Genomic DNA, 21,069 nt, shown 5'->3' on the forward strand with positions numbered 1-21,069 from the left:
TCACAATAGCAATTACTCTTCCTTAGTATTTGTACAAAATTGCACAAAGCCACACAAAACAAACAAAAAATCAGTGAGAATAATCCTTAAAAATATTGCCAGTGAAAATAAACAGCATGGTAGTTATAATAATGCTAAGATCATTCTCACATAACAACGTCAACGATGATGATGATGATGATAATAATAATAATAATAATAATAATAATAATAATAATAACAATAATAATAATAATGCGAGTGAACAAAACTCCTCCTCCAATATGCACATGGTACCGGGTTTTTGGACATCAATATTGTGTTACTAATTTATTCTATGTCTCCAGTTCCTCTCTGAATCGTGTCCCTCTCTGGACATGAGACTATCATGGTTCATCTCTGAATATTGCCTCACTGAATTGAAGTTATGCCTAATTCTAATATACATGTATGCATGATTCTGCAACAACAATCATAAACTCAAAGTAACAACAACAAAATAATTCACAAACAACTCATACTCAAACAACTTCCTCTCAAAATCGAAATTTCGCCAATAACAAGCCACACTATAATTCCTTTGAATTACTTAACTTAAAAAATTCTATAATTAAATTTAATAATTATATAATTTCTCAAAAATATTCGTTAATAGAGTAAAGTTGTGTTATTACTTAGTAATTCATGAATAACTCAACTAACATACTCCTAACATCTCGACAGAGTAATTTTTAACTTATTGTTCTAGACTAGGCCTGTGGCTGCTCACCGTCGGGTAGGGTCCATTCGAACGCTACTGCAAGAAAGGCTCAACGAGGTGACCCAATCTATCATGATCGTTGGGGAGCTTCTCACCCACGTGCCCCTCTAAGGACACGTGGACAACTTCCTTCTGGAAGAACCGGTCTTCCACCATCAGAGGATCACGGGCAGTTGATCCAGGACGAAGATCACACGTTAATCTTGTCCTAGTCACGTAGGATTCTGGCAATCTTCTGTTTTGGATCTGAGAATCCAGCCCAAAATAGAAGACCTTGACCTAGCGTTTGGGGCCCTACAAATACCCTATTGCATCAAAGGGTCAGATATTCTAAATTTTCGTACCACCTTAAGAAATATTCAACAAATAAACTCATTCATGGTCGGCTAAACAATTAATAAGTGAAAATAGCCAAAACCACTTACCTATATACTAATACAATATTCCATTATTGAGAAGTCAAAATAGACTAAATAAAACAACACATGTTAGTATATAGAGGAATAACATTTAACATCTATAAAGCAATTTAATGATACTGAAATTATTTAACCACCTTGGAAATTAATTTTGGATACTCCCAACAAATAAATACATATAATTTTATGGGAGTACGTTATAAAATTATATTATGATAAATTTCTTTTAAGTAATCAACTCACAATTTAAAAATTTATAGAATTTGTTCCCGACCGCTTATGCACATAGCCTTTTGTATTTGGATAAAAAACTCTTCCATAGAAAATGTAAACTTCAGAAAAATCCAGCAAACACGCTATTCAAAATTCATCCATCTACAATCAATGTAAAAAACTTTTTTCCTTTAATGAAGTAAGTGAATATCAACAAAACAAACATAAATTGAATTCTCATATCAAAGAGCAATCTCATATAAACAAGATTCAAACTTTCTGAAAATCTGAACAAATTAATGTTAATTTGGTTTGCCAACAACGATCTAATGATCGAGGTGTTGAAATGATTTGAATCTCCTATGGTAAGCAAGTTCAATTGAAATTAATGCAATGGAATTTTAATGACAATACTGAACAATTATCATATGCAGCGATAGAAAGAAAATGACCTAAAAATTGAGTTTATTAACAAGATTAGCTTCATGCGATGCAAATATATAACTAATCAAAGAAAAATTTGAAGAAGTGAAAACTCATCAATTAAAATTGGATCATCAAGAACTTGAAGAGGTAAGATCGAAAAATTAGAAGTTTTATAAAGATTAAGAATCACTTCAAGTGGTGGCGACAGGAGCGAGACTATGATCGAATTGAATCTAACAGTTGTGAATAGGTTGTGTGCGGTGAATATTTTTCACCAAAAATGAAAGAGAAACTTTCTTCTCAGCAATAAAGACATGGACGTGTAGGGATGAAGAAGATAGAAACTGAACATGGAAATTGAAAAAGAAGGAACATAGAGTAAAATGAATTCAATTAATTAAGAAAATTAATTTATTTATTAATAAAAAAGAAAAATCTTAATAACCATCTTAAGAGCATAAATTATATGTGAATGAGGTATAAGCTATAATTTTATTATATTGAATCTAAATCGACCATTTAAATTATTGGCTTTTTTTGGGAGAGAATTAATTGATTCCTCATTCTAAACTATATATATATAGAGCCAAAATATATTTAATTAATTTTTTTAAAAATATTTTAATTGAATCAAATTACCATTTTATATAAAATTATTCTTTAAATAATAAATTAGATATTTTTTGGGGTCAAATTTTGAATTAATCATTTTATCCGAGGGTATTGAGAACCTGTCATTTTTCCTCTAAGACTTCAAATCAACCTAAAAGTCTTGAGCGAGTGCTGGAGTCACTCGTTTACACCAAGACAATCTATGCAGCAACTCAAACCAAACAAAACTCTCTCTCCATTTCCAAGTAACTCGTCCCACTAAAGACGCAAAGAGGAAGCAGCGCGAGCGACGCCAGCCAGATTTTCATTTGTGCCAAAACATACGTTAAAATTTGAAACTATCTCTTCTTCTTCTTCATTCATTCACGATCTAAATCTAAATTCTAGTTTAGGGTTCCAATTCGAAATCGAACTATTCTTCAACGAATGCTAAAATCTCATCAGATAGATGTACTCCAGCAATTTGATTGGGTTCATATTGGCCGTTGTTTCCGGAGCTTTCATAGGTTCCAGTTTCATTATCAAGAAAAAAGGTCTCCAACGTGCCGGCCTTAACGGCACTCCTGCTAGTAAGTTTTTACTTGATTACCTTTTTTTTTTTTCTTCTGTCTCTTACTGTTATCTAACTAATTTTCTGTTTCAGGTGTTGGAGGATATGGTTATCTTCTTCAGCCTCTTTGGTGGATCGGAATGGTTACAAGTCAGTACTATTTTCATCTTTCCATTTTCAACTTTCAATTTCTTTTTCCTTTTTTGTTTCTGATTTTTATTTTATGCTTCTCTTGTTGTTACAGTGATTGTTGGAGAGATTGCGAATTTTGTAGCATACATTTATGCCCCTGCTGTGCTTGTTACGCCACTCGGTGCTTTGAGTATTATTGTTAGGTAAGCAACTTCGTGCGTCTATGGTTTCGACTGAATTGATTTTAGAGTGAATTGATTCAGAATTAAACTGAATTCAACTTGGAGTGATTTATGTTATTGATGTATTTTTGTAAAAGTGAGATGAACAATAAATTCAATACTACAAAATCAAAACCAGATTTTGTATTTTGGATTCGAACTCAATTATACTACTAGAGTGTAGGTTTTGTTAAATCATGGTGGCTCGCTGCGGTTTTAACGAATACACCGTGATACCGAACGTGCACAACAAGTCAAAAATCAATTTTAGACCTATGGAATCAATTTTGCTTCCTTCAAAATTGAAGCCAAACATACACTTAGATTCTTCTTGTTTAGTTTCCTCTTTTGTTTATTAAGCTTTGAATTTAACTCAATCGACTTGTTTGTGGAAATGGCTAGTGTAGTGCTGTGTTGGCTCATTTCATGTTGGGTGAGAAATTACTGAAAATGGGCATGCTTGGGTGTCTTTTATGCATTGTTGGATCTACTGAGATCGTGCTCCATGCACCCCAAGAAAGGTCTCTTAGTTCTGTATTGGAGATATGGCTTTTGGCTGTTCAACCAGGTATCCTGCTGTTGAAGCTATTTGCTGTTTTTTGTTTTACTTTTTAATTGATTTTTTAACCAAATTATGATATTACTGTTCGGTTGTTTTGGTTTCCAGCATTTCTCTTGTACATAGCCGCGGCAATGGTTGTGTCATTCTTTTTGATTTTTTACTGCGCACCTCGCTACGGCCAAACTAATATCTTTGTTTATATTGGAATATGCTCCATAATTGGATCATTGACTGTAAGTGATTCTTCCTATCCAATTCATCTTGTACATTCTAACAATTGGCAAAGCTCATTAGTGGAGTTGATCTTTTCATTTATGCATCCGAATGACCAAATATCTTCTCTCTGTCTCTCTCAGGTCATGAGTGTTAAAGCAATTGGCATTGCCATTAAACTGACATTAGATGGTTCAAATCAGTTTGTCTACTTTCAAACATGGATTTTTATAGTGGTCGGCATTTCCTGCATCGTTACAAATTTAAATTACCTTAATATGGTTAGTACCATTCTTAGCATTTTTATGTGACTATTTTTCGGCACGGTTGGTTTTCAATTATGTGTATCATCTGCTTTTCTTTAGTATAAGAAGCATTTTTGCTTACAAGAGATGATCCATAATCTTATATGGTTTGTGGTCACTTGTCTAGCTACTGCCTTTGTATCATCAACATGAGTTTATTGAAGTTATCATCGAAATTAAATTGCATGTGAATTTAAGAAACTTTTTGTTGGATATGAGCTAATTTTTAAGTTCAAGATGTAACCTTTACTTCAAATAACATCCATGTAAATCTTGAGTCAGTTGATCTTTTCATGTTGTTCAGTTGTCATAACTGGCTTGTTAATTGTCTGTGATCTGGGTTTCTATGGTGATAGACTCTTGTATGGTTGGCATTGCAGGCATTGGATACTTTCAACACAACAGTCGTTTCTCCAATCTATTATGCATTGTTCACTTCTTTTACAATATTAGCCAGCGCAATCATGTTTAAGGTTGGTATTTTATTTTTATGGTAACAAATTGAAAAACGCATCTTAGAAATCATCTTTTAGATCAATTGCTCAACTATCTGCTACTTTTCTGTCTTCTCCACTCTTCTCATTTAGGACTACTCAGGACAAAGTATAAGCAGTATTGCATCAGAGCTATGTGGTTTCATCACTGTTTTATCCGGAACAACGGTTTTGCATTGTACTAGAGTACCAGATCCTCCAGTAAGTTCAGGTAAAGACCTAATGCATTTCGGTGAGGTTCCTAGTCCTCATAATTGTGTGTGCCTTTTTATTGAATTGCAACCGAAAACTTTATCCGTATTGTGTAGCCTGTCCGTACTGGAGTATAATTACACCAAAGGCTAAAATTTAATACGAATTTTCTATAATGTGAGATGTTTATATTTTCTTGTTCATTACTTTCCCAATTTTAATATGAATAGCCACATGATATAGACCCGCGTACGAGTGATATTTAATGATGTACAAAAATTTTAGATAGCCCAAATGTTGGCAATTGGTGAGAAATTGTGCCAGTGTCCTGACTCGTCTAGCCATTTGAGAATGGACCATTTTTTCATTTCAATAGTATAGCCTCCCCGTGAGACTACCATGAACAAAGCACCTAAGACAAAACAAACTACTGTCTTATAACAAAGTGAGGAAAAAAATAGGAACAACTGGATCAAAAGCAAACTTTATTTCTGTCAAAACTTTTGAAATCAGTAACAAACTGCTCACTGTGGGAACATGAATTTTACATTTTGGTGCTTCACATCATGTAGTTGGTAATCCCTCTCTTATGTCTTAACTTGTCAGCTCCTAAAATACTCCATACTATACAGGTATTGGTCAAGCTTCACCCCGGCCATCTTCATCTTTGAATTATATCTTTTTTGTAGTGGTTGTCCTCTTGTTTAATTTCAATCTATAAACTTACCCACTCTCTCAACCGTGCCATAACATTTACTACGAGAAAGACTTGGAACAAGATCTAAATAACAGGGCCTATATTACCTTCATCATCATCCATCCACCATCTGTGGTGTTTTTACATCTTAATCTCAGCTCTCCTTGTCACTATCATTGGAATGTAGTTGTTCGAGTTCTTAAGTATATCAGAAGAACATCTGGAAAAAGACCTCTTCTCACTAAATAGAGACCACACTGATATTGTTGGGTATTCAGCAGATACCGATTGGGCAAGAGATTCGAGTGATGTATACTTTTGCTTATTGCATTTGGGTGAAAATATGGTTTCATGGAAGAGCGATAAACAACTTGTTGTTGCTCGGTCAAGTACAAAAGCAGAGTATCGAGCTATGACTTATGCTATATGTGAGCTTATATGTGTTTGAAACACTTGATGCAAGAATTACATTTTACATTTTTGTGAGGTTGGTCCAATAGATGTTGTATATGATAATCAATATTGCTTTACAGTTCTCTCTAGAGTTATCAAAGTTTTTTTGTTGTCAATTTTAAGGATCCACTTGCCGATACATTTATTAAATCTCCATGAAGTCCTCGGATAACTTACATATGTGATAAGATAGATGCATATGATTTATACGCTCCACCTTAAAGGGGAGTGTTGAGATATTGATATGTATTATAGAACAATTTGTCAGTATCTTTTGATATTCGGATAGGACTATCTATCTATATAGATGATATGTATCGTGTATATAAATAGTGTTTCAATGAGAAATATTAACAGGTTTATATATAAAAAAGAAATATTAATGAGTTCCTTTCTGGATTCAACTATTAATTCTTAAACTGGTATTTAATTTTCCAAACTTGATATCATGAATTTTGGCGGTTATATTGTAATTTTTTTACTATGTTCTAGTTTTGTTTAAGTTGAGAGACTAGTGCTGTTTCCGCCATTGTAATTTGTTTACTATTTTCTAGTTTTGTTGAAGTAGAGAGACTAATGCTGTTTCCAGAAATGCGCATATAACCCTACTCTTTCATCATCAGTGCAGATGTGTACAGTCCCCTGTCTCCAAAAGTATCATGGTATATCCAACAAGGAAATGGCGAACCCTGGAAACAGAAGGAAGAAGATGGACCGCCCCTTAATTTAATTACGATTATCCAGCAAGACCATTTCAAGTGACACTGAATTCTTAAACTGGTAGAACAATAAATTAGACTCATCAATTGAGTTAGACAGGGCCATATTTTTCTCTTTGTCAGAGTGCTCTTCGGCTCGGTTACACCATGAAACAGAAATGTGGCTGGCTTTTGTACATTCAGCAAAAGGAATGGATTCAAAAGAATCTACTATCACATTGTGCAGCAAAGCAGAGATAGTGCTTTTTTTTCCATGTGATTTTATTAATTGAAAGCTTGGTTTCTATCAATCTGAAACTGAGGAGCTATTGTTAGTAGTTGTTGTAATACTTGTTATTAGTTGTTTTGTTGTACATTAATTTTTTTTTACCCTTTTTCTTTCTCCCTTTGTATTTTCTTTTGCCTCCACCTTTTATTTATTTTTTTCATTTTGTCAACCGAATTATTTAAGCAAAGATAGCTTATTTGTATAAGTTGGTCAGTGTAATTTTCAATATTCTAGTGATTGAACCTTAATGGATTTTATACAACTGTTGTTGACTAAAAAAAAGTTATTATCTAACTGTTTTTTGATCTAGTTGACTAATTGTTTATCGTGAGATAATATGATACAAGTTTTTTGATCTGGAAATTTAACTTCAATTTTAAGATACAATTTATTTATTTGAATTTTTAAAAAAAGTGTTTGTGAATTTTACAGATAAATTATTTAAATGCAATGTAACTCAAATTTATCAAAAGATATAAAAATTATCTGAAAGATAAAAAAGTATTTTAAATCAAGCCTACGCAAACTTCAAATGTAAAAAAGAAAACTTGAAATTATATTCTTAAGAATAAAGCGGTTTGTTGACTTTTAATCAAAAACACCAAATTATATCTTCAAAATTTGAAAATAACTTATATTATTTTTATTTATGGAGTCTTTTATGCTTTTTAACAAAACTATAGAGGTGTCCAAATGTACAATTTTTTAAAAATATTGTTAAAGTATAAGCAACAAATAATTCTGTTTTTTTTTTTATACAAAATTATGTTTTTAATGTGTAAAATGATCAACAACTTAGTAACTACTAGTGTACAAGAGTTTTTTTTATCAATAGTGTACAACAGTTTATGTATAGCTATTTTTACATTATAAGAATATTATGATACGCATTCCATGAGCTGGAAATAACTTATAAAAAGAAGCTTAAACAAACACATATTGATCAAGGATAAGTCTCTTATTTTGTATATTTATAAGAGAAAATGATATTCAACAATGTGGCTGTAGTTTAGTGGTAAGAATTCCACGTTGTGGCCGTGGAGACCTGGGCTCGAATCCCAGCAGCCACAAAATTAATTTTGTTATTTTTTCATTTATTCTGAAGCACTAAAACTGATTAATGAAACCATAAAATGGCACTTATTTTGTTCTTAAAAAGTTACATAATTTAAGAGTGATATAGTACCCACTAATATGGTGTCCCCATTACAAACTAATTATCTCAAAATTACAAGATATAGAAGCAATTATAAGACATTTCATCCTAAAAACTACATTAAATTCTATGAAACCAAGCTTGGCAAGAAGTTAAACCAAAAAAGGTTAATGCTGATTACACTGAAGACAGATAATATAACACACCCAATTCTAACAAACCTACTTAAAACAGAATTGATAAGCATTACATGACCATAGAAAAATAAACACAGTAAATTAACATCTTTCCTAATGTTGTGGCAGTACATCCAAATCCAAAGGAACTCTCCATGGCACGAACGCCCCTTCATCTGCTACATGCTGATAACATAACACACAACATATAGGTCAATCAGAGTGCAAAGGTCCAGTGACATTGGTACTTACACAGAAGAGAGGGACCAAAAGAAGATACTTACTATCAACCAAAAGAAAAATCCACGCAAGAGATGCAGAACTTTGGGAAGATCATCACCAGCTGCATCTATTTGCTTTGCAAGATCTAACAACATGAATCACACATCTCATAGTACCAAATTTTCAATATAAAACATTAACTCCAAACTTTATAGAGTATAAGCAAACGGAACAAGTTGTATTAATTAAGAGAAAGGCTAAATCTTACACTTACCAAGATAATCATCATGATAAGACTTTGCATGATTTCGCTCGTGGATTTTTTCAACCCCACGCAGACGCAAACTTCTGTAGCTTTGAACCGGCTTTCTAAGATTAAAATGTTGCAATAGGCTCTTGCACTCTTCCTCACAGTAAGGCCTATTAACTTCATTCATTAATCTTTCTCTAAACTCTGCAACTTTCCTTACCGTCTGATCATGATCCATATCCATTATCTCAACTTCATCATCATCATCATCATCATAATCTTGAATCTCCTTTTTCACGTTTACTTCCATGCAAGATAGAGTATCATATAAATCATCTTCAAGATCCCAATTCTTTCTGAGTTTGTTTTTCTTCTTTGAAGTGAAAGCCATTGTGTTATGTTTTGAATGATAGAGAAAGTGTTTTCTTATAGAAAACCAGAATAGGTTGAAGATAGAGTACTGTGTTTGACTGCATATGCATTGCGTCAGCTTGTGACGTTGGAGATTCTCGATTGATGTTAGAATCTGACCGGGATGTTGGAGATTCCTGAATGATGTCAGAATCTGACCGAGAATGACGTCAGAAACTGAATGACGACAAAATCTGACCGAGAGAGTTTTTATACTAACTGCAGTGTGTAGGGACAGGACTCTTTTCTCTTTTAATTTATTTAAATAAAATTCTAAATACTTTAAAATATATGAAATTAAAGTTTTTAATTTATTTATTTAAATTCAACCATATATGATTATTAGTAACATTCATACAGACACTTTATTTCAATTTGTTTGTTTTTCAACTAACTAATTAAGATTGAAAGATGCTCAAGAACTCTCTAATTTACCCTTTCATGTTATTTGAATTTACACTATAAAATGCCCTATATGTAATATACTAATTCAACAAAAATTTACCATTAAAATACTATCTTTTAGATAAGTGGTGGAGTTTTTTCATTTTCAACCCATGTGATCTTGTGATTGGCCAATTTCAAAATTCAACCCACTATCTTCTTTCTCTTTCATTTTATTGAAAGAGAAACACAAACCCTATTTTCCTCCTCTTCTTCCTGTGATATTTATTTTTTCTACTATTTTCTCTCTTCATTCTTCTTCGATAAACAATGAGAAATTATTAGAAAATGAATACGATGTTGTAGAAAGTTTAAGACTCACGGCGTCCCCCGTGGAGACGTTTGAGCGGAGGTATGGCTGGAAAGAATGAGGAGACACAACTATGGTATAGCCTGTGATGATGGTGATGGTATGTGTGTTATTCTAAAAAATGGTGGATTCAACAATGATGGTTGAGAGATGATGGTGGTCTATGAAAAACTGTGAAGATGAGGAAGGAAAGCACGATGACGGTGTCCTCTGGCGATGGTGAATATCTCTTTTTTCCTAGTTTAACATTTGATGTTTTGAAGAAGAACTACATTCTTCCTCATCATTTGTTTGTAAGTGTGTCTTTTCCCACTTTCTTCCTCATTTTTATGCTTTAACACGTGTTTTTGGTTTCTAAACTATACCCATTTTCAACTGATTTGTTCTTCTTCCTTCTTTCCTATAGATTTGTTTATGGGTTGTGTTTCGATTTCAACAGAAGAAGAAGATGTATATCTGCTTATTCCATACACATTTTCAGTGCCTAAAAAATCTCAACAATGGGAAAAGGTGATGATTTATGAAATCTTCTGTTGGATATAGGAAAATAATCTTCAAGGACCTACTACCATGATTCTAACTCATACTTGGTGCAAACAAAATGTAAGTAGGTTTTTATGATTCACATTATTTATTAAAGCTTGATAGTTATTTATTCATACTCACATTTCTAATCTTTGAGTTGCAGCCAACAAAAATATTAATTTCTTGAAATGGTTCACAGCTGCTTTTCCTTCTAGATCCAGGTTCTTGACATTTCCCTGAGGTATTATCGTCTTTAGTTGAATGTTCATGCTTATTTCATTTCCCACATCATTCACTTCTAAGTTGTTATGAAAATTTTGTTCAAAGTTGATGCGATTCGCTTTTGTGTTATGCTTACTCTTTGTATTACTATTACAAATCGTTTCATGTTTTAGAGATTACTTTAATCTTCCCATGTTGCTGCTTCTTTAGGTCTTACTCCCAGTTATTTCCTCCAAATTAGAGTTGTTTGTTGATTCTAAGAAAGACCTGTTTATTTTCAATCTTTACATCCATGATGGTAATTTTTCTCTTCTATCAATATTTAGTATGTTGTAACACCCCATTTCTAACCCTAAATATATATACACATATATAGTCTTACAAAGTAATCATGCATAAGTAAAAGGGTGTCACATGTTATTTTCATCACAATGAAAACCTAAAACAAACATCCAACATTCTTAATATGCAAAGATCATATTGTAACACAATGTAAATCTCATGCTTTCATACATTATGCATAAACGCTTGTGGAAAACAATTGAATTGCTATTAAAACTTTCAATGAATATATCCCATACTATATTCATCCATCAAATCCAAATTAACATTTATATCCAAACATGCTAATTTGAGACCCACAATATTGGCCACATAGCCTTAAACAACATATCCAAGATCTTAAACAAATATATCCGAATATCCAACAAAACATAGGAAATAGTAATATCAAATCATAAGCATAAGTCTAAAGAAAACCCCAAAGTGTTACATGATCAGAGCATATGACTCGCCACCTAATCCAATAACAAACTCAGGAGCTCCTCGGCTAAATCCTCGGAATAGATACTACTTGTCGGAACCTGCACGTTACCAACGGAGGATAACATTCAAACAGAAGGGTGAGAATTCAACTTCTTATAGAAAACATAATAATGGGGAATGCAACATAAACAAGCATACATTTCACAATTCATCACTCTTCATAAAAACATAACTTTATAACCATACATCAAAGTTAACATGCTTCATCATTACATCACCAAGTTCCATCATTCAAGTAATTATATTTAATTACTAATTCAACAATTATATTCCACTAAGGAAATACCATCAAGTACACAATTATCACACAATCTCCACATTATGCATCACTCACCACATAATTAATTCAAGCCAATCATATTGCAAAATCTCACAAAACACAATTCACACCGACACGTGCGACTCAAGTGTGACTCTATGCAATATGCATGTGGATCCCATCCGCTATCATTTCCGGTCATGCCGATTGTCTTTCCTCTATAGACTAGATAACCACCTAAAAAGCCTCATTCTGCGTTAAGCTTTCAAATCTCATTCGGCGCTAGATTTGGGACAAGTAAATAACCTTCGCGAGATTACCCAACATTTCTACTTTCAAAGACTCATGCTTGTGTACGTGTGCACCAAAACAAGACTCATGCATTTAAGACGATCTCTCTACCTCTTAAATTACACAATAACATATTTATAACTTTGCACAACATTACACAACATGACATTCAATCCAATATCAAACATCAATTAACATTTAGCAATTAATCACATAATTCATGACATTAACATCTCATAATGCATCCATGAACATTGTTCATACAAGATTCATCCATAACATACACACGTAATTACATGTTATTCTCAATTAACATCATAATTAAATTAAACAAATGCCAACCAACCCTACTCTATCATATAGACAATCTCATTAGCTTCCTAACGCTTCGAACGACGCATAAAAAGGAGTTACGGATCAAAAGTTATGGTCTTTACAAAAATCTGCCAAAAATGGAAATCTGTGGGTCAACGCAAGGGATTTATAGGTCGACGCATGGAAGTTTTCCATCCCTCTCGGGTTAGCTCAGGTCGACACATGAGGACTCTATAGGTCGACTCACAGCTTTCATAGGTCGACGCATGCTGAAGGAAAATGGATTTTCTGCCGTTTTGGGCTGCTCAGGTCGACTCATGCTTCTGTGTAGGTCGACCTACACTGCGTAAAACTTAGAAAATCACCATTTTTCTTCCCCATTCCCTTCATACAATACCCATTAACCCAAACACAATCCATACATCAATTGAAAGCAAAATTAGCACACATATAATGTTCCTATACATGTTTCTAACCATGGGTCATTCATACAACACATTAAACATGAACAAACCACAAAAATCTAATTGATTTCACATAAATATTAGGGTTCATACATTTTCATGGGATTTCAAAGATTGGAGAGAGTCACACAAACACATACATTACCCAATCATATAAACTATAAGAACTTGGATTCTAACTCTTACCTCTATTCAAACTCCTCAAATCTTCAAGAATCTACTCCCTCTTCTACTTTCTCCTCTTCTCTTCTCTATGCCTCTTTTTTCTTCTCTTCTCTTCTTTCTATCTTTCTATCTAATTTAGGTTAACTAATAAAATTCTTTTCTAACTCTCATTATCTCATTGGGCTTAACCCATCCACTATTCTCATTTCCATTTCCCACTAAGCCCAATAGCTAATTCTAATATAATTCTACCATTTATTAATTAGCTAAATAACATATTACCACATAATTAAATAATTATCACTCAAACAATAATTAAATAAAACACACAAGCAATACCAATTATCAAATAATCCTAATTAAATAAAATCTAATAAAAATAGGGTGTTACATATGTCATGTTCGGATTTTTAAATATTTGTTTCAGGGTCTAGCATTATCCTTTTTCAAGCTAAGTACCTTTTTTTTCTTGGATTTATAGGTTAGAGCATTATCTTGTTTTAGGGCTGTTTTGGAGGTTTTTTAGGGAGCGTCAATTTCTCGTCTGCTCGATGAGTATTATGCTAGGATCATTGGTGCGGAGGAGCCTTTCGTAGCTCAAATTCGCTATGTTCGTCGAAGTGATGGTTTGATGAATCATGGTTTGCTTATCTATTGTGTGGCGCAAGAGCTGGAAGTGAATTTGTTTTTTAAAATTGATTATTCAAATATATAGTTTGCTCTTCAGATGTGGTACTGTATATGTTTAAAATTTGATATTTCCATGGGCATTTGGTTTTTCCCCTTCTTTTTATTCATTTAACTAGATTTTTTATCTATAAATAACATAAATTCAACACTTACATTATGTCAATATAGTTATTAGTTATTTGGTTTGTTACAGACATTCTTTGCTGCACTTGACTCAAAGGATTGGGTCCTGGTCTGTGATACTCTAAATAATGCATGTCGTTTATCTATATTTCATAAGAATGCAATGCTTGATATTCTGTAAGTAGTGAACTTTTTTCTTCAATGTTTTCTGAGTGAAAGATGTTTTAAATTGAAATTCATTGCTTAATTCAATTTGTTTGGTTATGTTAAATGTTAAATTGTTCATACGCTATTTGATAAAAAAGACGAGCGTGATTACGCATATTGCTAAGGCCCTGAAAAGTCCTAGGAGTGTTGTTATCAAAAAAGTCGTTATGACATCTACTGATATTTTATGAGTATATATACCCTTTTATCTCTTGGAATTTGAAGGACCAGCAACTCCGAAGGATCGCCAACCACAATGTCAGCATCACTTACGGCAGCCTCAATGCTCAAAGTCGCAAAAGTAACCACTATCCTTGAATCCACCTAGTCATAAATCGTCATATATTATCGGACCCGAAGACTCAAGAGTCCTATCACCTTTGTGTTTCTAGACTCGCGAACTTCAGTCCTTAGAAGAACTTGAATAAAATCTTTAGCGTGTTTACTCCTTAACAAATTGGCTTGCACCTCCTCTTCCAAAATAACAGGAGGAGGCATGGGGGCCTCGACGCAATTTATTCCTCTGCCTACATTTGTTATAAGGCTGTCTAACGACCTAGAAGAAGAAGTTTCTTCCTCCAAAGAATTTTCAAACATTCCTTCTGATCCAAAATTGTTAGATAGAGACATAATTTATGGCCCTACGTGATAACTACTATGGAAAAGATGATGGGAATCATGGGATGATCCAGATTAAGTTCCCACGTCATAGTCACTTACTAAATCGACAGTGTTATCACTCACCCTAACCAAAAGAAGGAAATGATGAAGGTGAAAGCTTTATTTAGAGGGGTACTTGGTTAAAAGAGATTGATGAAGCAGGAGAAATGAAAAAGACGAAAGCTTTAAGCGAAGCTTTGAACCATTCCAAGTGATATTCTTAATGAAAAAGAACAAAAAGATCTCTTTGGAAATGCAACTGAAAACTTTAAATCTAAAGGATTGCAAAAACTTTTCAAATATTCAACTCACTCTATTTATAAGCAATGGTAGCTAAAAGGTCAAGATCAACTACAAACAGGGATCACAAGATCAACGACTAGAATTCCACTCATGGAAACACGCCAAAACCAAGTGTACTTAAGCACTCTACAAACTTCGCCACAACCTAGTTGGTCACATCATTGCATGTGTCAAGAATGGGTGACAAAGCGTCTCGGTGATAAAACTGCATTAAATGTGTTTGTCCCCCCTTTACTTTTCAAAACTAATCCTAAGTGATTCTGTTCTACTTCAAACCAAACTATGACACAGAGGCCGATCAATGATACTTAAGGTTTACCCTGGCTTTTTCAGTGCTCGGCCAATGAGGGAAACTATTTTGGACCGCCCAATTGACAAAGGTCTAGTCCGTCTCAAGCCCACTATACTCGAACCAAATATAAAAACAATTCAAATGAGATGAGAAGGTACACAATCTCTGATCTCCAATTTCACTATACTCATCTTGAACCTTGAACTGAATAGGGCGTTGGACTGCTAACCATGCAGGTCCACCCCACGTCGTTGTAAAATTGATCGGATCCACCGTTCAAGATCCACAATTATCAACCTCTCATCTTTTTTGGTTCCTTTGTGAGGCAAAAACTTCCATTTCTGGTCTCGAACGGAATATATCTCAGTAACAAATTAGGCTATAAGGTTGAAAAACCTTTAACTCATTCTACTCAATTTATAAGCTTAAATGGTAAGTTATTATATTTGACAAACTCTAGGCATGACATTTGATATTTTATCTGCAAGTCAATATTTATCCAAGCCCACTGTCACACAAATGCAAACATCCTTAAGGATTGTTAAATACATCAAGAATGCTCTAGCCCTTAGTCTATTTTTCAACAACTCTAACATGCAATTAACTGGTTTCACAAATTTTAATTGGGGTGCTAGCTTCGTCACAAAAAGATCCACTACTAGGTTCATTTTCTATATGTTTTCAAGCATCATAAGCTGGAAGTTCAAGAAATAGCATGTTGTATCTCGTTCGTCATGAGAAGCTGAGTGTAAAGCCTTAGCCAACAAATCTTATGAGACTTAATGGACATTTTATTTACTTGCAGATTTCCACATCCTTCATCCTATCAACATTTTCTACGACAATGTTAGTGCCATTCACATTTCCAATAACCCAATATTTCACAAATGAACCAAGCATATTGAACTTGAGTGTCATTTTGTCAATGACAAAATACACGAAAAATCGTTCATCTGCTGCTAATTAATTTGCATAATCAAGTTGCTGATCTCTTCGCCAAATCCATTTATTTCAGACCTTTTTTCAACTTAGTTTCCAGACCGAGAATGTTAGATATACGTTCAAGTTTGAGGGGGGCAGTTAGAGTGCATTAAGTTTGCTTTGTATTTTATTTTTTATTTTTATAGTTTATTTTTAACGGTTATGGTTATTAGAGAATTTTATTCAAACTAACCCTTGTATTAGACCTATTTAAAGGCTTTTTTTTCCTCTCTTGTATCGTTGAACTTTTCTAATCAACAAAATTTAATTTTTTTCTTCTAATTTTTTCTCATTTTTTGGCATGTTAATGATGCTTATGTTATCAATATTTTGACATAAGACATCAAACATAATTGATAACATACTCTTATTATTTTCAAAGAGCAAACAATAAAGTAAAGGTGAATTTAAAGAATTCAGAACATAGAGAGACCTAGAAAAGAGTGAGTTATTAAAAATCAACAAAAAGTCTAACAGTAAATTCTTCTCCTGTTAAAGACACATGGTATGTGGTTGTTGTACTTCAAAATTTATCCTCTTGTTTCAAACCCTAATTGACTTTTGTTTCTCATTCATATGCGTTATCCACTAGGTTTTAATCATGCATTTCATGAGCTCCTAAGAAATGAGACCAAAATTTACTTCTTGCCATAATTCTTGTCATAATTCCGCATTTACTTTCAATGACTCCTTTGTATAACTCATCAAGTCAAGATACCTTGTGAATAGAATGGAAAAACATTGAGCTATGATATAAGATGTTGGACTTGAGATTTCATTGTGTTCAAGGCATCATTATTCTTTCAATTGTTTTGAATTGAGAAATTAAATTGAATTTAGAGGTGCATTGAAGATTTGTCTAAATGATTACTTAAGTTCAAATTGTTCAAGATTGACATCAAAATTCTTAAACCAAATTTGCCCCATCCTTCATGTGCTTTTAAGTGTTATCTTATTTCGAAGGCCTAGTGGATAGTAAGGTGAGAATAAAAACATCAATGCTATGTGTACACTAAAGTGTACACCTACACCGAATTGGTGTATGTACGGACGACACTCTTCCTGTACGGACGGTACTATTCACCGTCCGTACATGAACAGTGCAATATTATATTAATATTTCTTTTTTTATGTTTTTATTTATTTTTTAAAATATTATTTTTAAAAAATATTTTTATTATATTTTTAAAAAAAATATTTGATAATACCTGCAGATTGACTTTCGGATTTACCTGCATTTGAAATTACCTGCGGATTTACCTAAATTCGTAGGTAAATTCGCAAGTAAATCCGCAGGTATTGTCAAATTCGTAGGTAAATCCGCAAGTAAATTCGCAAGTATTGTCAAATCCGTAGGTAAATCCGCAAGTATTATCAAATCCGTAGGTAAATCCAGAAATAAATTCGCAGGTATTGTCAAATATTTTTTTAAAAAACATAAAAAAAATTTTCTATAAAAAATAATATTTAAAAAAAAAATATATAATGTTGCACTGTTCGTGTACGGACGGTGAATAGTACCGTCCGTACATGAACAGTGTCGTCCGTACATACGGTGTAGGTGTACACTTTAGTGTACAAATAGCATTATTGGAATAAAAAACGCATGTGCGGGAGAACCGGAGTTCAAATCCCACGTGTATGGCAATGCTTCAACAACAAAGATCAAGATAGAAATCATGATTATTGACATGAATACCAAAACTTATTGATATTTGTTTTCAAATTGATTCTTTGTTGGACATTTCCCTTTCACTATAAGAAAACACACACGAAGAGACATGAAAAAAGAGAAGAAAAGTTCACAAAAAATTCCCAAGCAAGCAGCAAATCTTTCACGTTCCAAATCTACCAACAAAAACTAGTCATACCACAATCTTAACCATAATCTATTGACTTGTATCACCCTGGAATCCAAACAACAAGAAGAAAAAAACTCTATCACGATACAATTTTTTTTTTAGTTTTTTTGTTTAGGCTTAATCTATATTTTTAATATTTGATTTTAGTTATTATTAGAAAACATAAAAAGCCATAAAAAATCTAGAAAATAATATAAAAATAAGTCAATTTCTCTATTTAGTGTAATTCAAATTACAAATAATTTTCAAAGTTAAACAAGTTAACCAATTTAAACACTTCTTCTTACTAACACTTTAAAAATAAAAATAAAAACTAATGGAGCAATACTCCAATACCCTCAACCTCGGGAGATCTGATGTATCCTAAAAAACACTTTTTCTTTAGTTTAAGTTAAAATATCTAATCAATTCAAAAATTATTTTTTCTACTGACATAAAAAACCTCAATATTATCTTTTCAAAAAGGAATTGATTTGGTCCCTTAAACGCGAACTAAAAACAAGTTATAAGTCTCCGTGGTGCGAGCTAGGGGTGGACAAAGTAACACCACCCGCATGTAACCGTCCGATCCGTTAGCAAATGTGAGATTCGGGTCGGTTTTGTTCGGATCATGGGTTGGTTCGGAAAGCAACATAGGGTTGTTATGGGTTTTTCCGGACGGGTTCGGACAATGAATTTCGGCCCGTCGGAAACCGAACCGAACCGGTCTAACAATATATTTTATTTTTATTTTTATAATATCACTATATTGATTAGGGTTTGAGTCATGAGTCAGAGTATATATTGTTACATTCTTCTTCTTCCCAAGCCAAAGTCGCCTCCACTCTCAGTCTCTCTTCTCTACTTCTTCACACAGTTTTCTCTTCTTCATTTCTTCAGTCTCCACTCTCTACTTTCATCTCTCTCACATACTCTAGATATGTGTTTGAATCTGTGTAATAATCATCTACCAAACTCAAACCTTATCCCCAAATCACAGAAAGGAGATACACAGCGACTTTGCCCTTTGCAGTTTCCCTCTCCACCATTTTTAGTCACTCTTAAACAATCTTTTATATTCTCACACTTACTTACCATTTTAATTTTTGGAACCCAAACCCTAAACCCCAAATTTTTGTTAAAGTTCATTTAAAGGTAACATTTTTAAAATTTAAAGGTAACATTTTTAAAATCAAAAACCTCCGTTTCACTTTGATTATGTTTTTTTGGCCATTATTATTATAGGTTTCTTTGCTCATGATTTGTTTGATTTTTATGCAGTTGCTAATACAATGAATCTCACATGACAGGGCATGCTTATCACTTGAATACTCAAAAAGGTTAGTGCTTTGTGTATTTGTTTAACATCTAGAGTTTTTGTTTGACTACTTTTAAACCCCTAGTAGTTGGTTTATGTGATTTATGCACTATTGTGATTTAGAGTTAGTGTTTGTTTAAATTTAAGGTTTGTGTTTTTGTTTTTGTTTATTTGTGTATCTCTAAAAGTGATTTAGGGTTAAGATCTTGTAATATGTAATCTATGGATCTGATGAAATATAATGGTTTTGTGTTTAAAAATTGTTGTGTTTTGATGTGGTTGTGTTTAAAAATGGTTGTGTTTTGATGTTCTTATAATATGTAATGTATGGATCTGATATGTAATGTATGGATCTGATGACTATAATGGTTTTGTGTTAAAAAATGTTTGTTTTGATCTTGCAGGTTGAAAGATAATAATAATAAAAGTTTTCATGGATGATATAATAATGAAGAACCAATGAATTCTTGAAACATCCTAGAGGTAAAACTTTGTTTTTGTCTTTCAGATAATCAAAAGATTGGTGTATATTGTTTTTGAATCATAATTTCTAATCATCCTTGTAGATCCCTCCATTGACAACAACAATACTGCAGGGATTAAAGTAAAAATCCATACCATGAGCAAAAATGTATACCAAGAGTTTGTCTAATATTTACTATGATTGTAAATATGCTAAGTTTCTATTTGTTAATATCATAGAAATATTATGTAAGGGTTTGATATATTAAGTTTCTATCTTTTTCTCCATAGAACTTATGAACAGGTAGAAGCAAGGAAGGGGTTTTACTTAGAGCAATTAACAAGATCATTTAAATTATCTTTTTCTACATGGAACTTATGAACAGGTAGAAGTAAGGAAGGAGTTCCACTTAGAGCAATGAACAAGATCATTTAAATTTTTTAAGATCTTAGTATTTGTGTTTATGTGATTTTTAATTTTTTTTGAAGGACTTGAAAGGACTGCATTTTATTGATTTATTGTGTTATAGTTTTTTATTTGTCTTCATGCTGAATCTGTTTCTGTTTGGTGTATCTTACTATTAAGTGATTAAAGTCATTAAGTTATGTTATATATTAATTTAGTTGATTTAGGTCTATATTTAATCAAGACAATTTATTGATATTTATTTTAAATTTAATTGTGTTGATTTGTTATAATAACTTGAATTTTTCCATGTAAAATTTGGGTCTGGTCTTCCAGTTTTATTTGCTATTATTAAGATGGAGAAGAAATTGTAATATTGAGAATTTCAGAATGTATTTGCTTAGAAATAATTAAAACTTTTTTATTCAAATAATTATTATTTATTTTATAAAAGACCAATTTATTTTGTCATTTTTTGAATTATAGTAAAACTCATATTGGAATGTAATTGGGCTGTAAATTTGAGTGGCCCATTA

At 32.6% G+C, this 21,069-nt stretch overlaps 2 protein-coding genes, 1 long non-coding RNA gene and 1 other non-coding gene across 5 annotated transcripts; 3 read left to right on the forward strand and 1 right to left on the reverse strand.

Moving 5' to 3' along the window:
• The first annotated feature begins 2,545 nt into the window (after positions 1 to 2,545).
• LOC131661064 (probable magnesium transporter NIPA6) lies at positions 2,546 to 7,491 on the forward strand. Of its 2 annotated transcripts, none has more exons than XM_058930469.1 (9): positions 2,546 to 2,978; positions 3,053 to 3,109; positions 3,204 to 3,294; positions 3,720 to 3,880; positions 3,980 to 4,107; positions 4,231 to 4,368; positions 4,773 to 4,865; positions 4,980 to 5,097; positions 6,852 to 7,491. In XM_058930469.1, the coding sequence occupies exons 1-9, from the start codon at positions 2,858 to 2,860 to the stop codon at positions 6,956 to 6,958; spliced, it is 1,014 nt and encodes a 337-aa protein (XP_058786452.1). In that variant the 5' UTR covers positions 2,546 to 2,857; the 3' UTR covers positions 6,959 to 7,491. The 2 variants fall into 2 exon arrangements, with proteins under 2 accessions (XP_058786452.1, XP_058786451.1); XM_058930468.1 differs by having other exon boundaries at positions 2,548 to 2,978; positions 6,857 to 7,487.
• Positions 7,492 to 8,213: 722 nt separating this feature from the next.
• On the forward strand, positions 8,214 to 8,285 carry TRNAH-GUG (transfer RNA histidin (anticodon GUG)). The gene has a single exon. It is a non-coding gene; the product is annotated as a tRNA-His (tRNA).
• Positions 8,286 to 8,408: 123 nt separating this feature from the next.
• On the reverse strand, positions 8,409 to 9,400 carry LOC131655478 (uncharacterized). The gene is made up of 3 exons (XM_058925338.1): positions 9,044 to 9,400; positions 8,832 to 8,914; positions 8,409 to 8,733 (listed from the first exon to the last, which is right to left on the reverse strand). Exons 1-3 carry the CDS (start codon positions 9,327 to 9,329, stop codon positions 8,662 to 8,664), a joined length of 441 nt encoding a protein of 146 aa, XP_058781321.1. The 5' UTR covers positions 9,330 to 9,400; the 3' UTR covers positions 8,409 to 8,661.
• A 9,792-nt stretch (positions 9,401 to 19,192) lies between these two features.
• LOC131655479 (uncharacterized) lies at positions 19,193 to 20,733 on the forward strand. Its single transcript, XR_009299788.1, has 4 exons — positions 19,193 to 19,502; positions 19,629 to 19,687; positions 20,070 to 20,148; positions 20,232 to 20,733. It is a non-coding gene; the product is annotated as an uncharacterized LOC131655479 (long non-coding RNA).
• The last annotated feature ends 336 nt before the right edge of the window (positions 20,734 to 21,069 follow it).

Source organism: Vicia villosa, linkage group LG3 (genome assembly GCF_029867415.1).
Source record: "Vicia villosa cultivar HV-30 ecotype Madison, WI linkage group LG3, Vvil1.0, whole genome shotgun sequence".
NCBI classification, from domain to species: domain Eukaryota; kingdom Viridiplantae; phylum Streptophyta; class Magnoliopsida; order Fabales; family Fabaceae; genus Vicia; species Vicia villosa.